We start from the raw sequence: 16545 nt of genomic DNA, 5'->3' as shown, positions 1-16545 counted from the left end.
GGTTTAATATATAAATAAAAAATAAAAAAAATCAGGGGATTAACTAAAAAGGTACCCACTTGTCAGACCACTGGTGACATCATCATAATATTCTGATTTCACTCCAGACAGAGACTTTGCTGTAAAAAGAGCATATTAATCACTTTTTATTAAATTTAATAATAAAATGCTCATTCAGAAAGGTTTTAAATAATAATCTGACAGAAACATCTGATCTAGAGACTCAGCAATAAGGAGAAGTTGAGAACAGTTAAAGAAAATCTGAAACAGTAAAGATCAGCAAAAGTTACTAGAAAATCATATAAAGCAACCTGGATAGAGACTATAGTTATTAATTGTATGTGCTGAGTTTTAAAACATCGAATTTACTGTAAATGATTTTGGCATTACTGTACAAAACATGGATTTATGATGAATTTTAAATTTTCTAATGGCTACTGTAATATTTGTCAGCAGAATGTAGTTTTAGGTTCTCTTACCTGAGAGAAGCTCTTCATCTACATCTTCATATCCTGAATGCTGACCTTCAGAGAGGATACTTCCTGTTAGAGAAGAGCAGAACTCTGGCATTTAGCTGTGTGCAGCTAACACATGTAGCACCATGGAAGCACCACAAAATGTAATAAAAAGTGCCACATGATTTTGTGGGGATTTGTGTGCCTGTGTAATTTTTATTGTCAATGCTTTTCAATCCCAAATTCATCACAGCTATTTAAAGATCACACCAGTTCTTAGGTTTCAAAGGTTAAGCAATTAATTAATGAATGTATTTAGGGGCTATCCGACAACGTGAGTGAAAGTACAAATAACATTACATTTTCTCTTCTCCTTCCTCTTTTTTTTCATAAAGCATCACCAAGGTTCTCACCAATTAAGATCATATTACAAGCTTTTACAGCCCATTTGGATTATTGTCTGATCATCGTGCATTTAAAGTTTCATTCATATTACATTCATGTAAGTGAGTTTCTAAATTGCAATATTTTCCAGTGGAATGGAATCTGATGCACACACGTGCTCTTACCTGAGAGAAGCTCCTCATCCACATCCTCATATCCTGAATGCTGTGCTTCAGAGAGGATACTTCCTGTTAGAGGAGAGCAGAACATTTAACTGTCATAATATATCTAGTTCTATGGAGGCACCAGAAAATGTAGCAAAAATGCTGCATGACACTAAGACCTTAGTGGGATCCTAATATGACTCTCAAACAGCACTGTTTACCTGATCATATCTTAGTGGAACTAGCAGTCTCAGAGTAACGTCAAACCACTGCTGTAATGTAATTGTAGTAGCTGGGCTGGCACAGGAAATAATATCAGTGCAGACAGTTGATGGCTCTCTCAGACACAGAATCACAGGCACTTCTGATGGGATTTTTTTATTTCATTTTAACAAACAGGTTAAATTATTTAGTTGTTTCATGGCAACTATTGCTGTATTCCCAAGAGTGTTTTACCACAGAATCTTTGTACAGTGATTTGCAGTAATTTACTGTAAATTTTAAATACATTTTGGTAAATTTCATGTATTACAGCATTAACACTTTTCAAATCTAGAACAGTATCAATACCATACCGTGAATACAGCAATACTAATCGACCATTTAAATAAATAAATAAATAAATAAAATTAATGTACACAGGCTAGCTGGCCAACTCCATCTAAGTTCACCTTACAGCATCTAATTTCAATCAGCTTTTCAACACGAAAACAACCTTTTCAGCTACTCAGTAGGTTTTAGCAGAAAAACAGTACTGCAGTTTTACTTCAGTCTTTTTCAGTTTTGTTAAATGTAACTGTGTACATTGCATATACTGAAGCACATCAGCCAGAGACCAGCTGCAGTGTTTTGTACTGGGTGAGTGCCAAATCTTTATTTTTAAACTGGTGGAAAAGAACATTTTTTGTAAAAAAAAAGTGGGAACTGCATGATCTATGTGACAGCAGTGGCTGACAGGCTAACATTAGCTAGCTATCCAGTCATTTTGTGGACATACATAGCTATGTAGCTGCTGTATTAGGTCATTTTGTGGATGTTCTTAGCTAGTTAGCTAACCATGACTGCTGTATTTGGTCATTTGTGGATTTAATTAGCTCGCTGATTAAAATTCATTTCTTTATTGGAGGTAGCTATCAAAGCTAACTTTTGCTACTTAATTGAAAGTTCTACTCAGGAAGTCAAAATGTCTCTAAGCTCAGGCTACGATGTCAACATGTCTACTCATCCCTCAAAAAAAGTGTTTTTTACATTTGTAAGCATTGTTCTGGAGAGGCACTGTCCAAATAATGAGTGGCTAACTCTCATTCACAGACACTGACAGGAAGAGCCCAAGAAGCTTTTGCTGAGGTCAACACAGTGGATAGGTAGTCAAAAAGGCTGTACTAAGAGCATTTGCAGAGACTCTGAATCAGCTGATACTATGAAGCAGCTGATACTCCCTGAACAATTTAAAAAGTGTCCCACAGCAAAAGTGTTAAAAACAGTGTCCCACAGCAGTTAGAGGTTCACCTAAATGAGCTAATGATAGCTTGTGTGCTGGTACATAGGTAGTCATGGCAAGACAAGCCTAAAAGCAGCATCAAGAAGCATTTTATAGAAAAACAAAAAACAAAAACAAACAAACAAAAAACAAGATTTTAAGAACAAGAGTGAGCAATGACCATCAGTGTAGTTAAAGTCAATGGGAGGGCATCTAGAAAGATTTCAAGAGCATATAAAGCATTGTTGCCCTGAACTTTAGTGGAAAGAGCACTCTTGTGGTGGTCACTGTAGCTGACCTGTGGCCCTTGTCATTTCTGAGATCTTGATGGCTGCTTGTTCAGACAGGATCTCAAGTCTCTTAGAGACTTATTCCTTGTAAATCAAAATCTAAAGAACATGTCATTATTTTGATGTCTTGAGTCACAGTTTGAACCAGAGTCTAGTGGTGGAATCTACTGTATGACACGGGGACCCCACCAACATGCAAAAAGCTATGATGCCTCATGTATGATGAAATAATCTTCAGCCTTGACTAAGATTAACATTATATTAGGCGATCTAGATTACACAGCGAACTATACACACACACACACACACACACACACACACACACGTGATAATATCAATGAGAAAGCTATGATTTGAGTTTAGTAGTCAGAAGTAGACACTTAACTGAAAAAGCAGTTCACACCAAGTGAACCAGTCCTATGGGCATTTTCTGCAAATTACCCTAAAATAATTCCCTTAAAGAAGGAGTTTACTCTGCTTTATTTCTTAATGAGTCCATACATTAACACAAAATCAGCTAAGCAAAGTCCCTGTTTAGTTAGCTAGCTCCTTAGCTAGGCATCTAGGCTAAAATGTGATAAAAAGCACTTGCAGTGAACATACATTAGTATTTAATAATGCATCATTGGTAAAACTCAGTCTTTACAACCCCAAATAAAGCTTGTATTACCTCCTTGTAAAGTATTACAGTAGTAATCAGTAATAGCAGTTGATAAGACTCAACAACAAATTTGTGCGTATTGCAGATCAGAAAGGTGCAGAACCACAAAAAACATGGAGGTGAAAAATACAAGAAAAATAAAAGAAATACAAGAATAACAGGTAGAATGAGAAATGATTGTCACCAGTAAGAGAAGAGTACAGAGAACAAGTGAAGGCAAAGATGATCCCACAATAAAGGCCTACAACCCCGTGTACACACACACACACACACACAAATAAAGAATGCACATGAATCATCATTGATCAAATGAATACAATTAATCTTTATTCATTATAAATACACTACAATAAGTCTCGTAGAACACTCACCCCTCTGAGTGGCTCTTGCAGTATTGAATCTGCAGTAAATCTCCTCATAGACTCTCTCAGGGCCCCTACTCAAGCCTTCATAGACTCCCTCAAGCCCTCTTCTCAGGCCTTCATAGACTATGTTCTCCATCCTCTTAGAGAGCACTGTGAAGGAAACAAAGAGAAACATTAAGCCAGATTGACAGATTGAAAGACTAATGATGTTTAGAGAATGTACAGAAAGTGGATTGTAGATAATCTCTGAATCTCTCTACCTCTCCTGAGCACTCTGTTCTGGTAAAACAGCACAACCAGAAGCATTAAGGCCAAGAAGAGCACCGTTCCCAGGATGAGGAGAGACACTGGATAGATGGACGAAACAGCAGCACTTGGAAGAGCTTGTAAAAGAGTGTTTGTTCTCTTCACTGGCCGACCAACTAAAAATAAAAATACAGAACAGAAACTGTGCAGAGTCCTGAACAATCTATTCAGAAACATACAGCAAAATCTTTATCTGTCTAAGAGACATAAAAATACCTGTGGTGTTGGAGGTGGTGGTTGTTATTATGAGTGGAGTGGTAGAAGGCACAGACATGTCTGTAAATACAGAAACAGCAGTTCTGATTCTGATTTTTGTAACAGTTTAAGCACTGAATGTGGCAAATTAGCATTAGATAATTTTAACAAAAGTGCACTGATGCACCATTTAATGAAAACTTCCAGGTTTAAATACTGTGATCAACATTTTTAATTAGAGTCAGAAGCTATAAGTCCAGCAGGATCCTCTAACCTATACAGGTGACTCCAGCGTCCTGCCTGTGGGAGCAGTCAGTGTGGTTCTTCAGGGAATGAGGACAGTCCCACATTCCCTCTACACTTCACTCTGTTCAGCCAGATAGGCCCTTCACCAGCACCAAAGACAGCACTCCCATCAGCACTCAGCGCCGGCCCACAGCCCAGCTGCCTGCAGACCACCTGAGCATCCCTGATGTCCCACTGATCATCACAGACGGACCCCCACACAGCGTTATGATTCACCTCCAGCCTCCCAGAGCAGCTTCCATTTCCTCCTCTCAGCCTGAGAGGCAAGTGATCTACATAATACACATCACACATGAGGAGACAGAGAATCACTGACTGTGCAGGACAGTCTGAAAATAAACTTCAATACAGCTATAAACTACTAAGGTAATATTTCTACTCTTTGTCATACACTGTGATACAAATGCAGTTATGTGTGTGAAGAGGACTAACACTTATTATTAATGTGTGTTCTTACCTGTGCAGTGTCTCTGATGAGGAGATGATGAGGAGCATTTTAGATGCCGTCTCTGCTCAAAATTTCCCTCATCTTTGAATATGTCAAAGTAGTTTATTTATATTTAGCTGTATTTATATTTAGGATGTAAATCCATTGTGCTAATATGCTGACACTCTAGATCAAATTCATTTTCACACATGCTATTCATGACAACATATAAAAGCACTACAAGCTGCCTACCTGAGCATTTAATGTGAGCTACCTCGTTGCGATTATCACAGTTGTTCTGTCCCCAGGGTGAAGATGGACAATGCCACAGACTGGAGTCATGACTCCTACATTTCAGATCATCCAGCCAGTTAGGAACTGATTTCACTCTTGCTTTGGAAGCCCTCTGACTCTCCAATCTTCCACAGTTCAGCTCCTGACAGATCACATTAGCTGTTTCTTCAGTCATTCCATTTTCACACACATTACCCCAGGACCCATTGTAGAACACTTCCAGGTTCCCCTCACAGCCCTCAGTGAGTCTGATCTCTTTAAACTCTAGTGAGAGAAAGACAACTTATACTGAGTCTTAATACTTGTTGTGAATATGCTTTTTTACATGTTTTAGGAAATGTACCTTCGTTGAAATATACAATGTTGCTTCGGTCAAAAATTTCAAAAATGTTTTTGCACAAAGGCAATTGAAAATATTTTATGTAATCAGGAAAGATAAACAAATAAAGTAATAACAGCCTGTCCTAAAATAAGACGATATGAGGACTTTAAGATCAACATGCTCTACCAGAGCACACAACTCCTACGTCGTCCTTGTGTCCACATTCATCCTCTCCACATAGCTGAAATCTGCAGTTCCACAGGGACGTCTCGTTCCCCTCACACTCCACCTCATTCAGCCATATGGGTCCAGTTTCGAGTCCAAACCAGGCTGGTACAGGAGCACTGAGGGCCACTCCACACTGCAGCTGTCTGCAGACCACCTGCGCATCCTTAATATCCCACAAGTCATCACTCACTGTCCCCCATGAGCCGCCGTGGAAAACCTCCAGCCTTCCTGCACAGTCTCCCCCAGAACCAGCCAGCCTGATGGAGCCTCGAGCTGAATTAAACTTACCTACACAGACAGACAGACACACAAGACTGAGATCAAGATAGAGATCTTAATTTGTCCACCGCATGATGTTTTTTTCTAATTTTTGCACAATTACAGCGTATGTTAGAAAGGATAAATTTAGTGAAGATATTATTATCTCGTTATACTTAGAATATTAAATGATTACCAGAGCAGGTGATTGAGAGCTGTTCTCTGGAGCTGCAGTTGACTGCTTGTGCACTGCCGCAGTTCCCCAGATGAGCTTCACTCCCAGAACAATTGAAACCCATCACACACATGTGTCTGTGTTCAGGACTGGATGGAGAGGAGCTGGAGAAGCTGAACACAGAGCCACAGCCCAGCTGTCTGCAGACCACAGAGGCCTCAGACTCACTCCAGGAGTCCAGCAGAACTCTCCTCCAGTCCTGTCTGAAGTACACCTCCACCTCCCCCTCACACTCCATCCCTCCAGACAACCGCACTCGCCCCTCATGAAACGCCAGAGAGGAACCTGAAGAGGAAAATAATCACTTAACTAAAATATATTCAATTAATTGAGGGTGCCGTATATTTTTACAGTTTTTTTCCTAACATAGTATGAATAATTATTGGTATACAGTTTTAAGAGCTCACCACTGCAGATGACTCCAGCATCCTGTTTATGAGAGCATGCAGTTCGACTCCATAATGAAATAGGACATTTTGACAGGTGTGTTTCATTCCTCTGACAATCAAACACATCAGCCCAGATCTGGCCACTCCCCTCCCCAAACCAGTCTGACCCCAACACAGCCACAGCACTCCCACACTTCAGCTGACCACAGAGGACACTGGCAGCTCTCATATCCCAGCTTACATCACACACTGTGCCCCACTCACTGAGGTACTGGAGCTCTACTCGACCAGAACAGGAGTCAGAGCCGTTCACCAGTCGAGCCCCTGTGTGACCTGAATGAACATCACATTAAAGGAAAGCGCAAGGATTAAGGCAATTCAGCAAATTGTTCAATCTTTTTAAAAATATTAATACTTTACCTGCACAGACCAGAGCCACATCACTGTCATGGGAGCAGTTGTGTTTGAGTGAAGATGATGTTGGGCAGAAGTAAATCTGAGACTCGTTGCCAATACACTGAAGCTCCTCTGACCACACCTGACCATCCCCTCTGCCAAAAGCAGCTCCTCCCAGCACCTCCACAGGAAGCCCACAGCCCAGCTCTCGACACACAACCTCTGCATCCTGCTGGTCAAAGCCAGCATCACACACTGTGGACCAGGTCTTCACATTAAGCACTTCCACTCTCCCAGAGCAGCGGTGAAATCCGTCAGTGAGTTTGGACTTTCTGTGACCTGTGTGTATTTGAATAACATTAACATTGTAAATTACTCATAACAGATTTACAGATCTACGTACATATTATATTCAGAAATTCGTGTCATGGTTTCCAACAAGTTTCCACTAAATAACTGTTCAGTGCAGTCAGTGTAGGATGTTAATGTTAGAGGAACGTAACACAAGAGAGAAATTAAATGTGCTGTGCAACTCAAGGGAGAATTATTTAAATAATATCTTTTTATCCTTTGTGTTAAATATTAAATGTTTATTTTGTGTTTCATTTTATTGTTTAAATCCAGTTCAGTATTCAGACACTGCAAATTAGTAACATTAGTGCTTTGTTGCAAATCATTTGTTGGTAATTACACCTTCAACACATCTATGGTAAGAAGTAATTAGATTTGTGCAGCACTGCAGTTCAAATTTGACCCATTCCTCTTGGCAAACCTACTTAAATTGCCCAAAGTCATGAGCGTCAATATCTTAATATCTTGATTTTTGGAAAAAAGTCTTGATATATAAATGAAATGCGGTGGCAATCACCATTTAATCCTGAGTCATAAAAGATGAACATTTTAGTTTTTTCCTCTTTGCACAACCTGAATTAAAAATATATTTAGTTTATTTTCTGGTTAATAAAGCTAAAGTGAGAAGCTTACTGTTATGTTTTTGCTCCACTTCATCTCAGTTATTATACATACTACTTATTCTGTTCAACAAGGCAGAGCTGAATTTCCTTCTGTTAACTTTCTCCATTTTTTTACATTACAGTCTGCATGGTAGTGGGAGAAAAGGTTTGGAATGGTAAGGGTAATGAGGTGTTTCCAATTTACACTGATATGTCTATTCATAAATCTTCACAATCCTAATGAGTGTAAAGACCTGGACATACTCTTCTGCCATTTTTATATGTTTTTTGAGCAGAAGTACATCATATAAATGTTTAAGAAGGTATTATTTAAAATAGATTAAGTTATACTGTTTACATTATAAGAGTTTTTCACATGTACACATTGTCTCATTTGCCAGTATTCAGAACTACTGGTATATAATTTAATATAAAAAAGTTCTTTACATTCAATCTTCATTGTTCTAAAATAAGTTATGATCATAATGATAACATTTAGATGAACTCATATTCATTAATGTCATGACTAATTGCAGCTTACCTGAGCAGATGACTGCAGCACCACATCCATGATCACAGTTATGTTTGCCCCATCCCTCTGTTATACAGTTCTTCAGAGATAATTCTGATCCAGTACAGGTCACACCATCCATCCAGATTGGTCCTGATCCTGGTTCAAAGTGAGCTTTACTCAATGCATCTACAGCCTCTCCACAGCGCAGCTCTCTACACACCACTGCAGCATCTCTCATATCCCAGTCATTATGACACACTGTTCCCCACTGTCCTCTATGAAGAACCTCCACTCTCCCAGCACAGCGACTGCCACCATCCACCAACCTCACACTTTCTGTACAACAGGGAGATGGATAAGTGCAAGGATTAAGGCAATTCAGCAAATTGTTCAATCTTTTTAAAAATATGAATACTTTACCTGCACACACCAGCCCCACATCACTGTCATGGGTGCAGTTGTGTTTCAGTGAAGATGATGTTGGACAGAAGTAAATCTGAGATTCGTTGCCTCTACACTGAAGCTCCTCTGTCCACACCTGACCCTCCCCTCTGCCAAAAGCAGCTCCTCCCAGCACCTCCACAAGAAGCCCACAGCCCAGCTCTCGACACACAACCTCTGCATCCTGCTGGTCAAAGCCGGCATCAGACACTGTGGACCAGGTCTCTCCATGAAGCACCTCCACTCTCCCAGAGCAGTGAGAACCACCAACCAGCCTGACTCCTAACAGAAAAACAATACACAAAAACAAATATACATCTACAAACTAAAGTCTAAATATACAAAGAAAATTCTATCTAAAACCATTTATCTGGGCAGTAAGCGTTCACTTATTCAGAAAACATTAACAGTGAAATAAATAAAAGTTAGCAATAAAACAATACATTATGCAAACCATTTGCAAAATGTGTCTTCAAGAAAATCCAATGTTTATAATATATAAATATATCAATATTGAAAACTTAATAGCCACTTTTGGCTCAAGTACTTTTTGTATAAAAGTATGTATTTGCCAGATAAGAGAAAAAAAGCCCTACTGTGACTCTGGTTCATTGTAACATGATGCAAAATAATGTCTTATTTTCTCAAGATTTGACTTCAAGTCTAAATAATGACTCAATAATGAGTAAAATTAAGAAAAAAAAAAATATAATATTTATCTTAAGTCATAACCATAGATATACATGCCTAGATGACAGTGTTGTCAACATCGCTGCTGGACTGCATTCAGTACCATTACAAAGCGGCAGTTTAAGAAAGATTCTGTCCAAAATGATACTATTTCAAGAATATTGAGCTCAGAAAGCGGGATAGGATTATATAACGGGAACGCAGCGATCCCGCTCATGCGTATTTTTTGTGTGATGTTTATGTGTAGATATGGCCGTGTGGTTGGTGAGGCACAAAGAACCTGTTGATGTGATTGTTTTTCCTTTGGTTTTATTTTGAGCTTATTTCATTTAATGTTCAGTTTAGGGGATGTTAACTTGATGCAGTAGTTATCTATTTAAAATGATGGTTGCTTTGTAGCTAGGTAAATTATAGCATTCCTTAATCTGTGTAGATTAGAAGTGATTCACACAGTGATGGATTTGCTGATGTGTGTGAGATTATGTTTCTACCATAGCTCACACTAAACTGTTTTTAATTTCAAGTGCAGACTAAATACTCTTCTGCTGGTCTGGACGGCTAATTAGCACAATCACAGTTATTAAAGAAATCAAAGCTACCGAGAGCAGTCTGGGGATTATAACAAAACAAATTTTGTGAAAATCAGTTGAGTAACAAGGAAGTTGTGGCCGATTTAATCCTAAAACTCATCACCTCTCAATACAAGCGAATTTGTTCACAAGCGGATCTTGGCGGACACACAAGATGGCGGACACACAGACGTGTTACTTCAGTTAGAGAACAACAGACAACGCGGCATCTAGGTATCTATGGTAAAAACATTGTTTAACTGAAAGAATTTCCTTCTAGTTTTTTTATTTCCTTCGTCCAATTAAGAATAATGTCAGACATTCATAAAATATTTTTTTCTGTCGAAAACAAGGTAATGTTTTCAAAAACCTCTCTCTTTTCTATATCCACACACAAACAGTGGTAGCAACATTAGCACTAATAAATAGGACAAGCTTTCCACAAGTGTTAAATAACACAGTTAATATTTACTATCAGTATTGGTAAATCACAGTAAGCGCTTCTTTATAATAATCTTCTCTCAGTATTCGGCGCTTTGACAGAGAAACTCTTATAAATGCATATGCAATGAGGCAAAGGCGCAAGAGCAGCATCCGCCGCTTTTATCTTCTTCTGCTATAAGGGCGTTGTGCCTATTTAGTGAACTGTGACAGTCGCTTTTTAAAAGTCAAATGGAATCTGTAACAGTGCAAAAAATGTGTAAACCTGCCCATATGTGTTCCCAGCCTTTTGGCAGGCAATGCATAGCAATGAATAGAAATCAATGATGATTCTGTTCTATTGCTCTCTAAAACAAACAATGATAGATTGTACATTCCAAAATAAAAAATACAAAATTAAAATACATTCATTAAAAATCAGGACTGATCAAAACACCTTTGAGGGTGACACAGCTAAAATCAACTTTATAACGAAAACAGAGCCTAGAGATTAATGATATAAGTGCAGGATGTTTTTTCATAGTTTTCACATTCATCTGAATCAGATAAGTTCCACTGTGGATAATGCAATTACATTGTACTACAGGGAGTTTTAGTCAGCCTATTGCTTTTGTCCTGAAAACTAATAGAGAAACTAATCATATTTCAACTTGAGAATTATTGGTAAATACACTCAGATAGATATAGTCAATAACATTCATAATCTTCATTCTGAAGTGATGATAATATTATGACAAATCATGAATATGATGACTGACTGTAACTTACCAGAGCAGACGACTCCAGCACATCGTTTGTGAACACAGTTATATTTACCCCATCCTGATGATTTACAGTTCTTCAGTGTAGACTCTGATCCACTACAGTGAACATTACTCATCCAGATTGGTCCTGATTCTGATCCAAGGTGAGCATCACTCGGTGCATCTACAGCCTCTCCACAGCGCAGCTCTCTGCACACCACTGCAGCATCTCTCATATCCCAGCCATCATCACACACTGTTCCCCACTGTCCTCTATGAAGAACCTCCACTCTCCCAGCACAGCGACTGCCACCATCCATCAAACTCACACTGTCTGTAATTGTCAGAATAACATTCTAAACAGTTGATCACAGCATAGAATCTAAGAATAACAGGAAACAATGCAGCTCTTACCAGCACACACCAGTCCAACATCACTGTCATGGGAGCAGCTGTGTTTGAGTGAAGACGATGTTGGACATAAGTAAATCTGAGATTCGTTGCCTCTACACTGAAGCTCCTCTGACCACACCTGACCCTCCCCTCTGCCAAAAGCAGCTGCTCCCAGCACCTCCACAGGAAGCCCATAACCCAGCTCTCGACACACAACCTCTGCATCCTGCTGGTCAAAGTCAGCGTCACACACTGTGGACCAGGTCTCTCCATGAAGCACCTCCACTCTCCCAGAGCAGCGATGAGGACCACCAACCAGCCTGACTCCTAAAATAAGAGTGGAGATTGTATAGTACTGTAGTTTCTCAGGTCATATATCATTCTGTTATTAACTTTGAACCTATTTGTATTTTACAATTGAACACATTAACATGTTAACACATTTTGTAAAGATATACATATTTTAAAAAAGTAAATTAAATAAAATTTAAAGAGTGAAAATTTAATTTCTCAGCAACACCTACCAGAACAAATGACTCCTGCATCTTTAGTATGATTACAATCATGTTTTCCCCCTCCTGGTGATCTACAGTTCCTCAGTGTAGACTCTGATCCACTACAGTGCACATTATTTATCCAGATTGGTCCTGATCCTGGTTTAAAGTGAACATCACTCAGTGCATCTACAGCCTCTCCACAGCGCAGCTCTCTACACACCACTGCAGCATCTCTCATATCCCAGTAATCGCTACACACTGTTCCCCATGTTCCACTATGAAGAACCTCCACTCTCCCAGCACAGCGACTTCCACCATCCACCAACCTCACACTGTCTGTACAACAAGGTCAGGATACACAAATGTTGTTAAAAGCTGTTAAATTCATCCACAGTAGAGCTGCAAAAGCTGTCAAATTCATTTAAGTAATATAGGAGTTAATACCAATGTCATCAAATAGAAGATTTCCTGAGCAGGTGACTCCAGCATCTTCAGAATGATCACAGTTATGGTCACCCCATTCAGTCGATGTACAGTTAATTAATGTAGACTCTGATCCACTACAGTCAACATCATCCTTCAAGATGGGTCCTGATCCTGATCCAAAGTGAGCACGTATCAGTGCATTTACAGCCTCTCCACAGCCCAGCTCTCTACACACCACTGCAGCATCTCTCATATCCCAGCCATCATCACACACTGTTCCCCACGTTCCGTTATAATGAATCTCCACTCTCCCAGCACAGCGAATACCTCCATCCACCAACCTCACACTGTCTGTACAACAAAGAAAGAAAGAGAGAGAGAGAGAGAGAGAGAGAGAGAGAGAGAGAGAGTTTAGTCAAAAAAGCCGCATATGTTTTATATATACATATTGTTGCTGTCGGACGAAAACCTCATATCTCCAAAATGGTGACTTTACAGGTGAAGGAAAAAAAAGACTTTACTTTTGACGTAAGTCAATGGAACCAGACATTTTTCCAAGTAATTCTGGACCTGGACCTGGTCCTTTGTCCATTTATCTTGAAATGTACACCCAATATAAATGACTGTAGGTATTTTCAAATAATGTCAAAAACTGTACAACTTAAAAAAAAAAAGAAACAAAAAACAACATATATATAATATTTTAAATGAATGGAGAAAGGTTTTATTGCAAGTGGTTTTGGATCATTTATACTGACACATTGTTCATAATACTTCCACACATTTAAAAAAAAAAATGCTATATTCAAGCAAAAGAAATAGATGTATGGATAATTTACACTGTAATAACATAAGATAAAACTTAAAATAACATTTATCAATGTGACAGCACCTAAATTAAGAAACAGAGAGACTGAAGAAGAGCGACAGACAGACAGAGAGAAAGCAGCACAGTTAAAATTGTAATTATTGTTTGATACTGAAAGTGTACTTACCAGCTGTGGTGAGTGTGATTGTGGTGGACAGAAGAATGAGAGCCACGCAGCTGTCCATCTCCCGCTGACCTGCACACAGTCTGTTCAACTCAGCAGCAGAACAAGCTTCACCTCCACTCCCCCAGACAGACGGAAGAAACTGAGAGAGAGACAGAGAGACAGAGAGAGAGAGAGAGAGAGAGAGAGAGAGAGAGAGAGAGAGAGAGAGAGAGAGAGAGAGCTCCCCACAGCCGCCAATCACACTCACTATGACCTTACTAGAAAGAGAAGAGGAAATCATCAAACATTTTCAGTGACAAATCAGAGGAGGCTATTTTTTCTTTCTCCATATTTATCAAAAGAGTGTCAGCACTGATGAACAGAACTCCACCTCCGTCTCTAGAGGTGTGTGTGTGAGGAGAGACGCTCGCAGCAGTGTGGTGAGAAACACACCAACATACAGGAGACTGACTTCAGAGAGAGGAAACACTCCAGTGTAATACAGCATTAATGCTGCACCTGCAGAGAGCTGATCCACACACTGATAAACATCAATCACACTGATACACTACTCACACACAAACATACAAACACAAACTCATAATCTACTCACACACACTCTCTCTTGAACAAACACACACGCACACACACATACAGACTGATAAATTATTGACACACGCAAACATATGCACACACAAGCACACACTACTCTAAATACAGATTCACAGGAATACTAGGCCCACTTTATCACTCAGTACAACAAAAAAAATTAAAGAACTAAAGAACAGGCTGCCTTTTAATTATTTTGAAACAAAAGAATAAAAAAAGCACATCATAAAAATTGATCAAAATCACACAATACTCTACAGATTTATAAAAATAATACATTTTTCATCACAGTTCAATGCCCCTGTATCCCAGCCATTTAGTTTAAATGCTTTCCACACATTCTTCACTGTAATACAGTTTATTCTCCACAAGGTGGCAGCAGAGGATTAATAAATAGACAATGTAGTAAACTTGAGTTTAAAGCTGTGAAGTGCATTTTCAGATATAAAATAACACTAAAAAAAATAATAAAGTAAAATAATAATAAAAAATACATTTAACATTCAGAAATATTTTGCCACTTTAATTTCATCTTCAATAAAATAAAAAATCAGCATCCAGTTAAAATACCTAACAATACCAAAATAATTGTGCTTACCTTAAAACCCTAAATTATCTTAACTAAATTACCTTATTAGTGTCAATAATGAAATGGACCTGAAATCTAAAGGCCTAAACAGCCTTTGGAATTATTAAACATAACTGTCTGGTGATAAACCTCTTTATAAATGTCTATTGTCTATGTAGCAGCAAGAGAGATGCAGTTAAACTCAAACTGTAATGGAGGGAGTGATCGTTGGTGAAAAGCCACAGGGCTGAAAGTGCTCTGTTCTCTGTGTTCACTGTCTGAGATTTCTTTGTAAAACACTCCAAAAAAGCTAAAGAAAACCGGGGCCTCTTGCAGATCTCTGTGTGCACGCGACAAAATTCTGAAAAAGCCCTCAAAAGTACGTGAGTGAGAAAACCTTCATACACTCTACAAGTTTTCTGATTAACTCCTGCGTCTGAGACGATGTATTGTAGGGCTGCAACAAACGACTAATTTCGTAGTCGAATAATCTATCGATTACTGAAACGAATAATCGATTATTCGGATTTCCAAATCATTTTTATGTAGCTATTAGCTTTTAAATTTAGCTTGAAGTTGTTTTATGCATTTGCTAACTAACAATGAAGACAAAGATGAATAACATTCAAGAATTCACTGTTTTAAAGAACTTTCCTGCTGATACAAAAGATAAATAAATAAACCTCCAATGTATTTTTCCTGTCACAATTTATAACCAAGGATGTGCAAAGTAGCAGCAATAAAATATAACAAAACAATCGGTTTTTCATTCAATCAAGTAAATAAAAAACTAAATCTAAATTTCAATGTTGACTTTAAACAGTGCAGTCTGTGCTCTGTGCATTCTGCTGTCTGTCTACACTTTGTTGTAAATTTTACAATCACAGTCTTTACTGAAACGGAGGAAGGACAGCATCTCCGTACTCCTGAGAGAGTCTCGCTGTGCTCTGAGAGCGGATATTCCTCTCTGCAGAGAAGATGTGCCTCGACGTTAAGACAACGACGCAGTGTTTAAAAGTGTAAACGTTATCTGGAAAGTGAACAGGGTCGCTGTGAATAACAGTTACTTGCTTCTCTGTTCCAACTCCGTTAACGATTTTAGAGAACCGAATTTCAAACAGAAAACGTTACAGCTCGGCTCACAACATGAAATAGGACGGAATTAATATTGGCTAACGAGCTCGCTAGCACAACTATCTCCGCGTCCCAAGCCACACACTTCTGCACTTCACACACTACACTAATGAGTGCACTTCTAATGGTATATGCGCTATTTTTACACACTATCTAGTGAGCTAGTATGCGGTTTGGGACGCAGCGTTTACCGAGCTGTATCTTCTTCACCCACTGCGCCGACAAGTTTCCTCTTCAGATGCTCCAACATGGAGGATGGGCTCCCATTCCAGCTAAGGTCAGCTTTTCAAACAGCACAACTGACTGCTTTTTTCGGAGTTTAGCGTGAAATGCTCCACACTTTCGACGATTTTGTTCTTCAGGCTGCCATCGCGCTGTTGTTAAGTCTCCAGTAAGCCGTAATGTCAAAACGTTTCTAGTGAGCGAGAAAGACGCGTA

General features: G+C 38.9%; 2 protein-coding genes across 2 annotated transcripts in view; both read right to left on the bottom strand.

Annotated features, from left to right (window-relative positions):
* Positions 1-13875, bottom strand: part of LOC118811240 (scavenger receptor cysteine-rich type 1 protein M130-like) — a 28594-nt gene extending 14719 nt beyond the window's left edge. Inside the window, exons 1-17 of the mRNA XM_036575398.1 lie at positions 13818-13875; positions 12841-13173; positions 12415-12732; positions 11716-11840; positions 8650-8719; positions 7180-7494; positions 6778-7092; positions 6539-6655; positions 5836-6165; positions 5286-5591; positions 5064-5135; positions 4738-4878; positions 4060-4221; positions 3806-3949; positions 1025-1087; positions 480-542; positions 60-119 (exon numbers count right to left, since the gene is read on the bottom strand). Of these exons, the coding sequence (XP_036431291.1) occupies positions 60-119; positions 480-542; positions 1025-1087; positions 3806-3949; positions 4060-4221; positions 4738-4878; positions 5064-5135; positions 5286-5591; positions 5836-6165; positions 6539-6655; positions 6778-7092; positions 7180-7494; positions 8650-8719; positions 11716-11840; positions 12415-12732; positions 12841-13173; positions 13818-13875 (2992 nt within the window). The remainder of the gene's footprint in view (positions 1-59; positions 120-479; positions 543-1024; positions 1088-3805; positions 3950-4059; positions 4222-4737; positions 4879-5063; positions 5136-5285; positions 5592-5835; positions 6166-6538; positions 6656-6777; positions 7093-7179; positions 7495-8649; positions 8720-11715; positions 11841-12414; positions 12733-12840; positions 13174-13817) is intronic.
* Positions 13876-15863: 1988 nt separating this feature from the next.
* The window catches only part of LOC118811239 (scavenger receptor cysteine-rich type 1 protein M130-like), a 29622-nt gene continuing 28940 nt past the window's right edge, over positions 15864-16545 (bottom strand). The window contains exon 16 of the mRNA XM_036575397.1: positions 15864-15940. Within this exon, the coding sequence (XP_036431290.1) occupies positions 15864-15940 (77 nt within the window). The remainder of the gene's footprint in view (positions 15941-16545) is intronic.

This window comes from Colossoma macropomum, unplaced genomic scaffold (assembly GCF_904425465.1).
Source record: "Colossoma macropomum unplaced genomic scaffold, Colossoma_macropomum, whole genome shotgun sequence".
NCBI lineage: Eukaryota > Metazoa > Chordata > Actinopteri > Characiformes > Serrasalmidae > Colossoma > Colossoma macropomum.
This window is presented reverse-complemented; position numbering and strand designations above follow the sequence as displayed.